Source organism: Taurulus bubalis, assembly GCF_910589615.1.
Source record: "Taurulus bubalis genome assembly, chromosome: 9".
In the NCBI taxonomy this organism is placed as follows: domain Eukaryota; kingdom Metazoa; phylum Chordata; class Actinopteri; order Perciformes; family Cottidae; genus Taurulus; species Taurulus bubalis.
Window position 1 is genome coordinate 26,976,208 of NC_136597.1, and position 17,690 is coordinate 26,993,897.

Sequence of the window (17,690 nt, forward strand, 5' to 3'; positions counted from 1 at the left end):
TCTATACAGTGACAAAACACAACATGAATCGTATAAAGCAGTAACCTTAATAATGTTAATGATGTTATCATTGGCCAGTTATTATCCAGCTTGTTTTTGTTTTTATCTATCATCTCTATCATTTATGTTAATGAAAACAGAACAGACATATATATACATATATGTATGTCTAATATAATAATAATTATGAATTATATATTATTTCAGAAGGCTTCTATTAATGCTCTGTTTCTGCAAGTTACTGTTCTTGATGAGGTAGCAATGATCCTACTGAAAACCTGAACAGTGGCTCCTGAACTCTGCACACCAAAGAGATGTTTAAAAAAACAACACATTTTCTTAAGTTAACAAAATCTTATCTTAACACTCTAAAAGGAGACGCCATGCTGCTCTTTGCTTGTTCAGGCACTACCGGTGTTGGAATAACCTGGACTTCAAGGTTTCTGTTTTGAATTCCAGACACGAGGCCTGGACTCGGTTGTAGGAACTCAACAGAGTGTTTAACAATGTTTACGTCTATACAAGGACAAACGTGTTGCACTTGGGAGTCCTAAGAAAGGATATAAATGGTTTAGATTTAGGTATTTATCTGATTTCACGGGGCTTATGGTGCCAGCATCAATGCGACCCTGTAAGGTGGTCGTTACTAAGAGGTCCCCGGTTGGGTGGTCTTGTAAGAAGGGAGGAAGGGCAGGTACTGGAAACATCGGAACCGCTTGAAGACGCTGTTTAGGTAAGGGATGTCGTAGCACGACTCGTCGCACAGGTTTTTGCTTCCTTTCTGCACCTCGTCTCGCCAGCTTTTGATGCCCCGCTCTTTGTCAGTGCCTGAAGAAGAAGAAGAAGAAGAAGAAGAAGAAGAATAAGAAGAAGAAAGGCGGCGTTAGCCGATAGCGATATGGTGGCTTGTGGGAATATTTTCTAGCGAAAGTCTTTTTCGACATAAGATAAGATAAAATAAGATAATCCTTTATTAGTCCCGCAGTGGGGAAATTTAAGGATTACAGCAGCCTTGCACACAAGAGACACATAGTAAAACAATCAAGTAATATAAATAGAATAACAATAAACAGTAGTAAAACAGTAGTAAAAAACAGTAGTAAAAAGAGAAGAATACAGTAGTACTTTTAAATTAAATATACAGACGGAATAAGAGCATATAAAAGTACTTGCATTTATTTATATTGCACCAGGTGAGCGCAATTAACCCTAATAACCCTAACCCTAACCCTAATAACCCTAACCCTAGCCCCTAATCCTATTTATTGTTTGAGTTGTGTTTAGAGGTTGTACATGGGGATTATATATTATTATAGCTCGGATTTTTATGTTTAATTTGATACCTAACATGTTTTCTTTGGGTGGCGGGGGGATTTATACCATGATTTCTTTCTTGATTTTCCTGATATAAAAGGGTCCCCTGATCAGGGCTCAACAGGTTAAAAGTGTCCACAGTGAATAATACCTGGAATCGTGTTGTCCAGGATGAACCCGAAGAAGCCTCCGATGAACATGTGCGTGGTGAAGAGAACCACGATCACCTGGTCCAGCTCTTTTATTCCTTCAAAGTGGAGAAGAGGAGCAGAGACATTCGTTACCCAGTCAGCGGCTTGTGAAATAACAACTATTAATCTTGGAGTTCTCCTCCTCCACACGGGGGGAGGTCAGAGGTCGGGTTACAGTTCAGCCCACTAAAACCGAAAGAAATACAAGCTCTCTAAAGCAAACAGCAACTGGGGTCTGACAGTAAATCCTGCAGGACCGGATCAGATCCTCCAGAGAAGTCAGGCTCTGATACTTCTGTTGGACGGACCTCAAACTTGCTTTCTGCGTTGAAATTGATCCTCTCAGATAAAACGATGATCCAAGTATCTTCCACACATGCAGCTCAATCTCATGATGGTATCGGGTTGGTTGATTACCCAAAGTCGATGGAACTGTGTGAAGACTGAAACAGTGAGATGTGCATCACGAGTACTGCAGACTGCATGTGAGAAGTGGACGTAGTCACGGGGACGTCAACCAGTGGTTTGTGGACCGACGTTTTGAAGCCTTGAATTCGCAGATTTGGCCGTCGCCATTTTGGATTGCAGCCTTTGCCATCTTAGGTTTTTGCAACCAATGAACGGAAGTTCCTGTAGCAGGGTTCATACACATTCTGACCAATGGATTCCATGACTTTAAACCAAATTTCCATTACTTTTCTATGACTTTTAACCCAATTTCCATGACTTTAAGCCAAATGTCCATGAGCAAACATTTAGTGAAATCTGGGTGTAAACAGTATAAAGTGAGTAAATGTAGAATTTAAACTAACAATGAGAACACAAAGCATACAGTAAACCTTAAATGACTCAAATGAATGAGACAATAGTTTGATTAAAAGAATAAACATTTATATAGATGCCTGTATGTATGCCTGCTTATATTTTGAGTCTTTCTTTTAAAAGCATATTCATTATTTCAAACTCAGCGTAAATGAACGTCATGAACACATGAATATAACACATTTACATGACTTTTACTACACTTTGGGGATTTATTGTTTTTCACGGACTTTTCCAGGCCTGGAAATAACCATTTTAAAACTCCATGACTTTTCTGACTAGCTGGAAAGGGAATGAGGAGCAGCGACGACGAGCTCAAAAACACACACACACACACACACACACACACACACACACACACACACACACACACACACACACACACACACACACACACAACCAAACGGGAGGTGCAATTGCTGGATTTTGAATGATTGCAGCCGAAGCGCATGCACCACCCTGTCGCTATAGGACTTGTCTCATTATCCGTGTGTGTGTGTGTGTGTGTGTGTGTGCGTCTCTACTCAGTCAAACTGACTAACATATCTACTAGCAGCACACAAGAGAGACAGAGAGCAAAGGGGACCCACTGACGCTCGTAAAACCCAGCGCCATGTGTGCCGCCGTGCTCCGCATCGCGGGCGCTGAAGGGGCCAAAGACTCTCCAGCTTTTAACCAGAGATGCTATTCTCTGTGTTTGGTTTTGCTTCTTACCGCTACGTCATCCCTCTGGCTGCTTTTATTCTTTCTGTATTTAGTGCCTTTGATCACCTTTTTAAAGCGCTACACAGATGCAATGCATTATTATGTGTATTATTGTTGTAGATACAGACAGCGTCACACACTTTTAGTGGGTCATAAATGATGATTGAGACGGAATATTTCCGTTAATAAAAAGGCGAACGTTAATTGCAGGTCTGCTGTGCGGCACAAACGGACAAATGAAAGAGCAACGGACCTCAACACGCCGTGAGAAGGGAAACCTGCAGCCCTTAAATTCAGACAAACTCAGAGGTCAACTCACTCTGGACTTCCTGGATCGTATTTTATTATCTCACCGGTGACGGAAACAACCCGCCAGCACAGCCCTCTTCTAATCACCCGTCACTCTGGATTACAGTGAGCTGTTTAAATCTAAACGCTATTTTCTGTATGTCTCAGAGACGGAGAACCTCGAGCTCGTGAAGTTAAAACTATCCACTATTACGTGGTTACTTATCCGCCACTCTTGAAGTGAATGATGAGAAATAGATTAGACTGACAGCCAATGAGAAGGGACTCTCCTCAACGACCTCTTTGCCAGAGTTACGGAGCTGTGAAAATGGAGAGCGTTGAGCACTGCAGGTCAACGCTCATCCAGATCATGTGGACTTCAAAAAAAAGAAAAAGTTGCTTGGTTTAAAGCAGTGGTTCTCAAACTGTGGGGCGCGACCCTCTAGTGGGACGCAGAGGTATTACAGGTGGGGCGCGGGGGGGAGATCCAGATTCTTAAAAAAAAAACCTGCAGCCACTACAACTGATCCAACGTGATGCTCACACATCTGCACTCATTTTGTTTTGCACAGGTTGAACGTTATTGTTTTTATCTTGAAAATATATTTAGTGCAACACAGGTTATTTGCAGCCACAATAGGTACTTTTTTTCTGCCAAATATTAGTTAGTTTTTGCACAGATATAACTTTATTTGCATTGTTCTAACAAAGTGATTTCAATTTTCTTCATTCTCTTATTTGAAAAAGCACGAATGGAGGAGTCACAAAAAGTTGGACCATTTTGTGACAATGTTGTTGGGGCGGTGGGGCGCGAACATTTTTCTTCCTCCAAAGTGGGGCGTGTCAGAAAAAAGTTTGAGAGCCACTGGTTTAAAGCCAGAGCTGGCCTTTCATGTGGTTTATGTGAACACTGCACAGAGGCTCCAAACAAACACTTCATGTCTTCTAATTTGACTTTATTTTTATTTTAAAGTCGTGTGAAATCGAAGCGATTTTATCGAGAAACAGCAAACGGTGTTTTGTCCAGTTACTAAATGTTTGTCAAATAGTTCGTCAAAAAGTTGTTCGTCTTCACCTCGTCTGTCTACGTCGGAATACAAATACAGTCGCCAGCTTCTGTTAATCATCGGCAGGACCAAGCAACACAACACTCTGGATGCTGCACAAACAGAGGCAATCAAGGAGCAGGGACGACGCCGCCGGCCTCCGACAACACCGGACTCGACTGCCACTCCTCCCCCAGAAAGGAGGCGCCGCAAGCGTTGCGAGAGGAAAATTGATAATAAAACTGACTTTAACTTTGACACACACACACACACACACACACACACACACACGCCCAGAGAGGAATCAGTCAAAAGTTCAAGGCGCCCGCTGAGTTGGTTTTAAGTCCCTGGAGGAGCAGCAGCGTGTTTACAAAGAGCCTCCTCTTGTGCGGCGCTATCGGCTGAGCGCCGAGGCTGGGGAATAAGAGCGCTTTATCTGAGCCGGGCAGATTACAGACAGTGACACTGAGTTAGCCAAGAGGATTGGAAGGTAAGCAGCCTAGACCAGAGAGGCCCAGACAAACCCTCAGCCCAGTGTTCGACTCTGGATTAGCACTTTCCTGGGAGACGGTCGCGTCACACGACTCGTGGGATTTAAAGGTTTTATGTCTGCAGGAGAGAGCCGTTTAATCTCCAGGATTGCTCTTTTGATGGCGCTTCTTAGGGAGGCGACGTCTCCGCGGGACGATCGATGCGTCATCGAACGCACGGGAACCATCATTGATCCCTGATTGGTTCTCCCGATTGATCAGACCTGCGCTTGTAGAAGCTCCGCGCGGTCTACTTTAATCTGCTGGATTAGCGTAAGAGGGTTCTGCTGTTGCGTATGTTTGTACGTATACGGGAGCTTGTGCTGTGATGTCAGGCGTCATTGGTGGTTCTCCATGTTTGGTTTGGGTTCCCCAGTGTTCTACTGGTTTCCTGCTCTCTACCCAGCCGAGCGTGACAGAATCCACCATCTTTTCCCCACTCGTGTCCACTGGAACTCACAACCAACCCGAGACAAAAACCCAGATTAAACCGGGTTACGCCGGGACTAAATTCAGGTTCATTGATTTCACAAATGATAAGTAGAACGTTTCACAGTTGATGTGATGCAGCAGAGTTTTCCACTGCCGGATAGAAAAAGCATTTTCTGCATGAAGTAGAAATAATTTGCAAAACTGACTGTGACCTGATAAAGAATCATGAAAGTCAAGTAGAAAAACTTCATCTCACGTGAAACGTTGGGAAAAAACAAGTTGGCATATGATTAAGAAAAATATGAGAGTTGATGTTGCCTTTGTATTTTGTTGACACTTGAAATGATGAAGGCCTTTTGCAAACGACAAGGTAGTCCAACATGTAACTGAGTCTGGTGTTTCATGTCTACCTCTTTACTTAAGAGTTCATTGCATTTGTCATTATTTTATTTGTACATGGCATTGGCACATTCTTGGGAAACCAGCGATCCGGTTTGGTCCCACCCTCACAGTCAAAGGCTCTCAAAGGGGACGACACCCACATTATGACTCTGCATGGATATGACACCCTCAGCCGGTAACAAGCACCCAGCCGTGTGGAACGCATCGAGATCGAGAGTTAAAAAGTGTAAAAGCTGAGCTCCGACTGGGGAAAGGGTCCAGTGGAGCGTTTATCTCCTTAAGCTACCCGACAAACTAAACCCATGAAATAAGAAGAGGTCAGCCTTGTGGATAAACCGACACACGGTCCTGTCCCTGATCATGTGGGGGTCAAACAAACATTGAAGAGTTCAATCAGGTGAGACCATGAAAAGAGTTTCTCCTCTTCCCCATCAGTGATGCACCTCCAGATCACCGAGGGTTTACCAGCTGGGCGCGTTGGATTTGGGAACCTTGGCTTTAGGAGCTTAGGCTGGCAGCACCACTGCCACCTTTTTTAAGGGTAATCTGTAAGTGGAGCAGTGGGAGCACACGGCCAGCCGACCACGCCGCTCCTCCGTGAGGATTTAGAGCTCGGGACCAGTCGATTTCTGGCATTTGTTTGCCGATTTCAATCTTTACTTTGAGTTTTTTTTCTCCAAGGAGATGTTGAGGCCGCAGGATCACTGAATAGTGTAATAATATGTAAAGTCAGGGTGGGTTGGGGGACACACATTATCTGGGATGTTGGGGCCATTATGAATATTATTTAAGCATTCCCGACTGATCTGATGGGGTCTATATTTATATTTATCTATATAAACTAACTCATTATATTCTGTGTGCAGACTTATTTAATAATCTCCATCACCTGTGTCAATGATGCCGGGATTGGAGTGGAACCAGGTGGGTAAAACCAGACCGCTGAAGGTGGAGAAGCCGAGGATGAGCAGGTTACGGGACGAGTTCAGGTCCACATACTGGAGAGAGAGAGAGAGAGAGAGAGAGAGAGAGAGAGAGAGAGAGAGAGAGAGAGAGAGAGAGAGAGAGAGAGAGACTTTACGTTGTTGTTCTGCTTCAGCTGGCCGCCATCTCTGTTTTGGAACCACCCTAAAATGTGATTAGAAATAGTCTGGAACCTCAAATGACATTCCTGTTTCGCTCCAGGTTTATTTGGTCGTGACGGGTCGGATCAGGGACCCGGTCCATAAATGAGTCCTGACTGATTCAGTGGAGTACAAAGAAGGATCATATCTGAGGAGGCGTCACGCGGCCGGATCCAGTAGCTTTGAGCTCTTGGTGTCATTTCCCAAGGAGGATTTATCTCTTTTGACGTTCTGTAAATATAAAATACAGAGATTTTCTGTCCGGTTCACATCTTGACCAATGGGTTTCCATGACTTTTCCATGACTTTTAACCAAATTTCCATGACTTTTAACCAAATTTTTATGACTTTAAACCCAATTTTCATGACTTTTAACCAAATGTCCATGAGCAAACATTTAGTGAAATCTGGGTGTAAACAGTAAAAAGTGAGTAAATGTAGTATTTAAACTAACAATGAGAATACAAAGCATACAGTAAACCTTAAATGACTCAAATGAATGAGTCAATAGTTTGATTAAAAGAATAAACATTTATATAGATGCCTGTATGTATGCCTGCTTATATTTTGAGTCTCTTTTAAAAGCATATTCATTATTTCAAACTCAGCGTAAATGAACGACATGAACACATGAATATAACACATTTACATGACTTTTACTAAACTTTGGGGATTTTATTTTTTTCAAGAACTTTTTCAAGCCCATGAAATAACCATTTTAAAACTCCATGACTTTTCCAGGTTTTCCATGAGCTGAAAAGCCCTTTGAAAATAATATTTGCTTGCGAGTGTTTTACATTTTTGTGTATTTTATTCCTCACGCCCTCCGTATGTAAAAGCCTTGAGACTAAAATGAATCATCGGTCTATGGACACAGAATACGAGCATGCTGTTTAATCTTTTTACAAAGAAAAACATTTTGGGTAAAGTACACTGTCTGGGTGGGACTTTGGCTCTCAATATAATAATTCAGTGATTACGATGTTATGAAGCACAAACGGGATACTTCTTAATTTTCTTTGTAATTTTCTTTAGCAAATACGCCATGAAACTGAAGACCACCACTATCTAAATACCTGTATTGCTCTTTAAAGGAGAGGCTGAGACAGATCTGCCAACAAGCCAAAACACATGAAAGAGCTGAAATAGTGTGAAGGATTTAGCAAATTTGACATTTCATTAAATGTTTCTGTGGGATTTTCCCAGCTCCAAATAACTCCCCAGTGTGTTTGTGCAGGAATTTGGATTCCAATATTCTAACTGCTTGATGTTGAAGGTCATCAAATCCCTCGTTACGCCTTCTTATGATAAAAAAAGGAACGCTGCTCATGCTCTTCGTGGGGAAACTTCACGGACGTCCCCATAAGAGAATATGCATGTGAAAATACATAATGTAAAAATGTAAAAACTAATATCTTTCCGGGTTGTTTTATTGCTGAAGACCTGCTGCTTTAATCACATGGAGGCGTCCTCCTGCCAGGAAACGGGATCACAGATCACCTGAGCTCCATTGGTTGCCTGGGCAACACAAACTTCACTGCCGACCGATAATTGCATCACCACCCAGAAAGGACACCCATGGGTGCATTATGGATAGTGTATCACCCTTTGGTCTCAATTTTAAATATAGTTTAATATAGTTTTTTTTTTACAAATAACTTCAATTATTTATTTTTTATATTTGTATTTGTTTGTCTGCATTATTGTATTATTATAATATTATTATAATAATATTATTATTTTATTATTATTTGTATTTTTTAATTATATTATTATTATTTACATTATTATAATATTAGTCTGAATATATTATTAGCTATTTAAGCTACCCAAAATAAATGCTATCTTTATTAATTGGTCATGCCCATAGAACTGTCCGTTGTTTTTGCTTGTATTTCAGGGTCAGTCACAGGTCACGGGGTCAGTCACAGGTCACGGGGTCAGTCACAGGTCACAGGGTCAGTCACAGGTCACAGGGTCAGTCACAGGTCACGGGGTCAGCACCACTGGCACCATTAGACTCTGCCTCTAGATCCAGTGGCTTTTATCAGGGTGGATGTTTTGTGTCTCTTGATGTCCAGAGGAAGAAGGGGGGCGTCTCAATACTGCAACGGGAGGAGATTTGGATAAAAGTGTCCAGCAGAATGAAATATGACACGTCGTAGTGTTGAAGTGAGTTTACCTGGAGGTTGGATATTCCCACCGCTGCGATCATTCCGAACATAACGAGGAACATGCCTCCGATGACCGGGTCTGGGATGGTGATAAAAACCGCTCCGAATTTCCCAAAGATCCCCAGGACGATCATCAGAGCGCCGGCCGTTTGGAGGACCAGTCTGCTGCCCACCTGGCAGAAAATGAGCACAGGGGCCTCAGTTATCCTGCAAGGAAAGGGTTAATGCATCGTTCTCATCATGCCAGCTTCATTTTTACCAAACACTTTACCGGGACGCCGTGTAGGATGAGCACGAGGGATCAATCTCCTCTAAAACGTGTTTTTGGGGTCGGACGGAAGCGAGAAAGCCGAGTGAGACGTAAAACGCTCAGGTCAAGTCTGCAGAGGCCGTAAAACCTGAAGCTGTAGATTGTTTTTATCTGACGGTCCATCGAACTAACACTCTGGGGCTCACTGTTATGGGCTTTTTTACGTACAGTCCATAAAGAACTCCATGAAAATGCAATTTAATACTCAAAACAGTCAACTTTTGTGGAGGCTCTCTTGTGTGATGCTGGCGGTTGCTCTAAAGGTTGTTTTTGAGCAACCAGTGTGGGGATTCGGTTCCTTTTTTGGTGAGATCATTGCTCTCAATATTCAAAAACATCTTCAAAGGTAATTTGAAATGTTTTTGACTGAAATTGAAAGTCATCCATTTTGGATTTTGTGCGTTCATTTTCATGTTTTGTGAACACACGTTTGCCGACTGACAACAGGAAGGCGGCTTCATGAGACATAAATCATATTTACATATAATTGACACGGCTTGGTCTGCACGTGTTACACAGCAATATGGAGGAAACAAATCTGCCGTAAAAGTCAGGTTACAAGCCGCTACAACCATTGGTCAGTGTCCCAGTTAGCTCCCCGCTGTAGCGAGCTAGCGCTCCTGCTAGCTCTCCGCAAGCTCCCCACTAGCTCCCCGACAACCACCGAAGGTAGAGGGACCGGCTCGACACCTGACTCGGGCAGAGGGGACGCGGGCAGTAGCAGCAGCAGCGGGGAGCTAGCAGCAACGCTAGCTAGCGCTGCTGCTAGCTTGCGCTGCTGCTAGCTTGCGCTGCTAGATAGCACTGCTGCTAACTTGCGCTGCTGCTAGCTTGCGCTGCTGGTAGATTGCGCTACTGCTAACTTGCGCTGCTGCTAGCTAGCGCTGCTGCTAGCTTGCTACCGCGGGGACACCCATCGAACGTAGGAGCGGCTCGTAACCCGGCTTTTACGATATGTGCCTCCATGTTGCTCGTTCAGCTATAATTGATTCTTCTGTATGGAGAGGGTTTCTTCTTCTTTTTTCTCAGAACGTGAAGAGCACAGATTATTATTTTAGAATATAGCTGAATTTTTCCAACAAAAAAATAAAAAGATAACGAGATCACACAGAAACGGGATCAAATTTCATCGTCGACAGCAGCTCAGGAAAACAGAAGTTTATACTGGGCCAAATGCCAAAAAGAGCAAAGATCCCTGTAAAAACCTTTAAGTGTCTCCTCCTGCAATTATATGAGCGTTGTTTAAAGTGTCAGTCTGGCCAGCAGCTTGGGCCAGGAGACGGCAGCGCACATGAATAAATCATCCACAAATGAATAGGCTTCCATATAATAATTAAAAGGTCGAGTTGAATCCCATTTGACCCCTGTGACCCTCAGGAGGGGCTCCAGGACCTTTCAAGATGATGTCATCTCACCATTGCGTGTATATTTTTTTCCACTTACATTTGACTTTCATGTGGCAATATATATATATATATATATATATATATATATATATATATATATATATATATATATATATATATATATATATATGAAAACATTTTGTCTACCAAAAGAATGGCCCATTTCAGACTAATATTATATCACTAATAATTATGTTAAGCATTACTAATTACTAATGTTCCAGCTGGTAAAGTTGGAGCTAATATTTATATATATATATATAACATATATATTTGATATTATGTATATGCTGTGTGTATATATATCATATACTATATCAAATATATAATATGTATATACATATATGTATCTATATCATTTACTATATATACTATATTATATATACTGTATGTATGTATATATAATAGTATATATATATATATATATATATATATATATATATATATATATTGTATATGTCTATATTTATATATATTATATATACTGTATGTATGTATATGTATATATAATATATATATAATTGTATATATTTACTGTATATATACACACACTGTGTATATATAGCTTTATCCATCATATTAAAACATGATTAATTTGTTTTAGTATTCATCATTTGAATCGATGAAATAATTGATTGTGTAAAGTAAATGTTCTGAAGTAAAAAGTACAATATTGGATTTTCAATATATATATATATATATATATATATATATATATATATATATATATATATATATATATATATATATATACATAGTATAAAGTAGCATACAATTGATCTTCTCGAGTACTTCAAAATGTTACTTGAGTGCTTGAGTAAATGTTACAATAGCTACTGGTTTCTTATGTCTGAGTACCGCCGTACGCCTGGGCGACGCCCACAGGAAATGGATCATGAGTGGATTTTACAACGTGGATAAAGTCAGAGAAGCGCCCCCTGGCTTGCAAAGCTCTCAGCCAGACCCACGTCCCACCCCATAACTCAACATTATTTAAGACTTCCACAAGTCCTTTCCAGCCGACCCTTCCGTCGCCTCCACTTGGCCCTGAGTCGCGTAACACTGAGTGCATGATGTGCAGAGGTTATACATGAAATAAAGCTGGATCACAGTGAGTGAGTGTGAGTAAAGTCTAGACGAACACAGGTCCGCTCCAAAAATTTGCATTTATTTATGATAATGAATGCACTGCTGCTCAGAAAACAAGGCGAAATCCCTCACCGCTTGTTCTTTTCCGTTTAGCAGAGAGCAAAGGAACCGATAGCAGAGGATTTCCTGGAAGGCTGCGCTCTCTAAAGTCAACTTGAGTTTTTACTGTAATGTTTCTGGAGTAAAGGCAGCGGCGGGGATCCTTCCGAGATGGAAGTGCTGAGTGGCAGTTAGCCATAAAAAACACGCTCCGGGAACCAGAGAGGCTTTACGTGGCCGTCACCAGTACATCGCCCCCGCTGTCAAGTAACCACGAGCTGGAGGCTCTGAGGTCTGTCAGCAGGAAGCGTGTGGCGGGTTTACAGGAAAACTTCAACCACTAAAGGGACATTTGGGTAACATTACTCACCCTCTGAGCGGGACAAGTCTCACTCAGTCACGACTCAATACTGAGCATTTGACTTCAAGGTGTGAGTTACTGATGTACAAATGGTCATTTTGTGGGTGAAGTATTCCTTTAATCCGAATCTACGTCATCAAAAAATATAATACGTTTTTTAGAGTTTGTGATTGTGCTAGCTGGACTTTTTGAAAAGCGCTGCGATGCTTCTTTCCTCATCTGTATTATTAAAAGACACTGGCTCATGCCTCACGAAAAGCAAGGGAGATAAAGCCGTCCCACAATTCCTTGCTGCAGCAACATTTAAAGCGACGCACAATTCAGGCCTCGTTATTAACATCTGCCGCTTCTGAGCAGGAACGTGATTCTGTTTTGAAGAGGAATTCTTTCTAATAAAAGATATAAGAAGTTTAGTAGTCCACTACTATTATGGGGCGACTGTGACTCAGTGGTGAGCAGGGTCGTCGTTCGGCGGTTCGATCCCCGGCTCCGCTAGCCTATGTCGATGTGTCCTTGGACAAGACACACAACCCCAACATTGGGGTATGTTAAATGTTAGTTAGTCCTGATGGGCAGGTGGCTCCTCCCATCCAGGTGGCTCCTCCCATCAGTATATGAATGGGTGAATATTGTCATGTAGTGTTAAAGGTCCAGGTCCATTACGAATACCAGCGAAATTCCTTGATTTTTAATCCAATTCGATGCCACAGTAAAAAATTAAAACAAGGCTATTGAGTTTTTTTTGCGTTCTTTCGGATTTCGGAAACATCCATTTATCTAAATGAAGTTCCCACCTGTTGGCTGAGGTGTTTAAAAGCACGAGTGCGACGCGGTACCTTGGTGATGCCGAGCGCGGCGATGTTCTGGCTGTAGGAGGTGGTGCCGTTGCCGGTTCCCCACAGCGCCGCCAGGATGCAGCCGATGCCCTCCACGGCGATGCCTCGGTTGATGGCGTGAGTCGGCGGCGGCGGGGCGCCGGACAGGCGAGCGCAAGCGTAGTAGTCGCCGATGGACTCCATGGTGGACGCCAAGACGCCCGCCGTCATGCCCAACACCGAAGACACGCTCACCGTGGGCACGCCCCATTGACCTGTGTGTGGACAGCAGACTTTAGCTTCCACACATATTCACACACAACTTTACACATAACAACTGGATTCCTGCCACAACCCTTCAACAGTTTAGAGGCTCCAGCTCCGGGTGACAACATTAAGGGTGATCCGTATTTAGGTTTGACGGCTAGCAGATTGCTACTAGGTGAGAGGGCTCATACCGCATGATGAAAGATAAACCCCGCCTCCTAAACCATTGATTTATAGATGAGCGGCGGCAGAAAACATCTGGCAGACCAAAGGCCGCCTACATGACGCCACATGCGCCTTCCTCCAACCCCGACAGCTGGACGGGGTCCAAATACCATGCCAAGAGACGATCCCTATAACATTTTGTAATTTAGGTCATGCCCGCAGTCCCAGCCAAATGAAACACACTTTAGCGATTATAGAATTGAAATATTCAACAGGTGAAGGTGGGATTTCGGGCCGTGGACCCCCCCCCCCCAGGGTGACGTTAACGCAACAAAGACTGATTGACAGCTTCTGGCTGGATGCCATTTCACATTTAAACATATTTGATTCAAGACACGACATGATTTCATGATTTATTGAGCATGCGTCTGCGATACATCAAGGCGAGATCTACCAAGGTTCTCCATCTGGACTCCATTCAGTCTTTATATCGTAGTTTTCGGTCTCTTTGGTAAAGTTTGTAGCAAAGTTTGAAGCAACATTGTTGCGATATGATCAAACGGGTACTGCAGCATCTTCATCAGTGGTTGTTATTACCTTTCTACCCGGAGAAAAATCCTGAGTGGGAATATGAATTATTTCAATAAGTGAAGTTTTAAACTTCAAATGCAAATTAAAACAAGCTCAGTACCCGTTCCAATAGGAGTCTTAAATGCTCCGCATGCTCTGTGTGGTCTGATGAACGATTGCCTCTCGGCTAAACAGGTTCTTTCAACCCAACATCTCCTTCTGGGTGTGAACTGTTATTGCAGTCTTGAATGCCCAAATGTTACCTGAAACTCACCACCCATGTGTTGTGGCAAAGCCTTGATAAACACAGATGTCTTTTCTTTTCTATATCCTAAAATCCAGTATATTGCGGTGTTGGTTCTATGCTGTGCGTTTTCTCCATTGTCCTGATCACATGTATGTGTTGTGTCTGCAGGCTTGGGGAGTAAAATAATACATGGTTATGGAATTAGGATGCAAAAAAAAAAGGCAACTATGTTCTGTTTCCGGATTCTTTTTTTTTTAAGTTGTCATTTTTTGCAGGATTACAATTTTACAATGTATTTTAGCATAAATAACAACAAACGGTGCACATTACAAGGCTTCAGGACACCAGTCAGCCAGATAGCCATCATGCACATGCAATGACGGGTATTTAGGAATTCAAGCGCCATTGCTCTCCCCTCCCCACCGACTTGGTACCCAAGCATCTGTTCTCATGACGTCCCAGGATATACATAAATAAAGTTCCCTAAAAAATCAGTAGCATAGAGTAAGTGCAGGCAAGTTCTCTGAGCACCTCGCTTATCTTTTCCTAAGTCCTTGTGAACTTTTCCTAAGTCCTTGTGAACTCTCCTTCACATCTTTCCTTGACCTGGTGACATTTTCCATCGAGGTCGAGCACAAGTGGCGAGGGAAAGACGAGAGACATCCCAGCGCCGGAAGACGGTTTGTTTGTTGGATGTGAGCGAAACCGCCTCAAATTTCTGGTGCAGCGAAGATAAACCGGGGAATTTGCATGGAGGGTAATTTGATGTGATTCATAAAGGTATTACTGCTGCATCCAGCAAGACTAATTTGCAAAAGGATTCGAGTCCCTGGATTACGACGGAGGAGAAAACTCGCCTTGTTCTGCTTTACATGCAAAATAATGGCGAAATATCAGCTTTAATCTTTTGTCTTTGTCTGATCGACACCAGAACTCTCATCAAGTCTGCTCATCGGTTCTTTTTGACAACGTCGAGAGAGAAACACAATTAAGAAATGATCATTCTTGTATGTTAACAAATAATATTTTCCTGAGCAGAAATACAAAGATTCCAAAATCTTGAACATAAATTTGCGGCGATAAACAATGAACCAATCAAAGGAAAGCACGACTCCGCCCCCTCATGCAAAGACACACAGAGAGAGAGGAGTAATTAATTATTACATACTGTATCTTACTTTAATATTGTGATACTTGGATTCGGCTATTGATTATAATTTAACAGTTGATTGGACTGTTGTCTTTAACTCTGTTGTCGGTAATTGTCTTTTTGTCTCTCTTGTCTTTAATGTCTTTTTTATATTCATCTTGTTTATTGTATTTAACATGTATACATGGACGATGAGAGCTACGTGAAACCGGAGTCAAATTCCACGTATGTGTAAACACACATGGCCAATAAAGCTGATTCTGATTAATTGTACCAACACGTATTACGAAGAAACTTTCCATACCTCTTTGTTTGTGACATGTTGAAGGACGTGTATTGCGTAACACTGACATGGTGATGCTTTTCCCCCCGATGCATGTCAATGCAGGAACATTATTCCCCGAGGAATATGGTGTTCCTGCCTAAAGTTCTCCCTGTACGTTCTTTCAGGCAGGCGCCGACACGCGGACTCGTCAAGGGAGGGATGGCGCTCAACGTTAAAGCTCATGCGCTGAGTCATTATCTTTCGGCTGATGACGCGAACGCTTTTATCTTTTTTTTTCTGATTGACAGATTAAATACGGGACCTCTGGAAGGCATGCAGGGACATGCACTCACACTTACACACACACATTAATGTGAGGCGTCGCTCCAAGGGGTTTGGGTTCACATGGGAGTGAAAACAGCAGGTGTTCGGGTTTTATTTGATTGTGCTGTTTTAAATGTACTTGCTCCACATCCGTTTATGAACAATGAATAATATCGTCATGGAAAAAACATGAGCAGACATTTGTTTTACTTTTTTACCAATTTTGATAACAGGGAGCACATAGAGCCTGCAAACAGTTGTGTGTTCATGTAATTGGCACGGTGGGTTGTTCTCTGGCTGAAACCTGGACGTTACGGGGTCCGAGTGAACAAACAGCAGGAAAGAATATTAAAAAAAGGTCATAAAACACATTTATTATAGGCTCGTTCGAGATGAGCCAGTTCTGCGCAGAATCGATCGTTGGGCGATCGGTGCACAATAATCTCACGAGATCAAGGCGTATGTCGATTTCAGAGTCAGCCGCCGCAGTAGCTCTCCACCGACTGCGTGGCCCAGTGCATGATGGGAAACGCCACATCAGAGAGCTGATTGGCTCTTAGATCTGACAGCAAACACCACGTGTTGTAGAAAATCCTTATTTTAGTAGTTGTAATACTTAACGCTGGATTGTTGACTATTCGTCTCATGTTTAATCTAAAAACATATCTCGTGTGATTGTATTTATCTAGCACATATCTAAATGAGTAGTAATGTATTTCACAGGCAGACATAAAAAGACCAAAGGATGCAGCTACACACACATTTCTACATAAATATATATTTACAAACATATGAATGAATCCAAACGTGATCTGCAAACTACAAGCAGACAAAAGTTCGGAACTAACAGGAAGTACTTTTTTCTGTGACTTCCTGTGTCTACTTTGAAGGCAGCTGAAAACGGTCCGACTTGACCGGCGCAGCTCTAACGAACGAGCCTAATGAAGGAGGCTGGCACCCAACTGACCCTGGACCAGATTTTGTGTGGTCGATATGTGCCAGAACAAAGATGATGGAGGGAAACGTAATCACGTTATCGCTGTCACGAGTTGAACAAGCAAGGGCTGCTCGGTTTTGAAGACCAGTCCAAAAGGTTGCAGAATTCTCTTAAAACTCTATGAGTTCACTGAAACTAAGAGACACATGTAAACACTCGCAGTTTTGCAGAAGTTGCTGCCAGTTTGAATTCACAGAATCTCTCTGGCAGGAGATTTCTAGTCCTACTGCGGTAAAAAGAATATTAATATATCCTTCATCATCATGTCATTTAAACACTAAATTATCGAGAGACAAATAAAGCGAAGGAACACGATGATCATTTTCAATTGCTCCGAGAGGCTCTGCGACATTTTGGCGGCTCATTAAAGGGCCGTTGCGCAACCCTCAGTGAGGCTGCAGCGCGTTCTCCGTTTTTTTTGTGGGAAATTTGTCAAAATTAAGGAGAGGTTGGCAAGCGAGTTCAATAAACTGCAGGAATCGCCATTTTAAAAACGACTGTCGAGACAACACAGAAATTTACGACCATGATGACTGGCAGATTGTTTGGTGTTGGCAGAACCTGATGTACTCACATTAATTGTATAATGTACATTGT

General features: G+C 42.3%; 1 protein-coding gene across 1 annotated transcript in view; it reads right to left on the minus strand.

Annotated features, from left to right (window-relative positions):
* Window positions 1-646: 646 nt before the first annotated feature.
* Window positions 647-17,690, minus strand: part of LOC306741177 (solute carrier family 23 member 2) — a gene marked incomplete at both ends in the record, with an annotated part of 45,515 nt that continues 28,471 nt past the window's right edge. Inside the window, 5 exons of the mRNA XM_079223430.1 lie at window positions 647-828; window positions 1,466-1,561; window positions 6,620-6,728; window positions 9,037-9,201; window positions 13,130-13,383. Of these exons, the coding sequence (XP_079079556.1) occupies window positions 647-828; window positions 1,466-1,561; window positions 6,620-6,728; window positions 9,037-9,201; window positions 13,130-13,383 (806 nt within the window). The remainder of the gene's footprint in view (window positions 829-1,465; window positions 1,562-6,619; window positions 6,729-9,036; window positions 9,202-13,129; window positions 13,384-17,690) is intronic.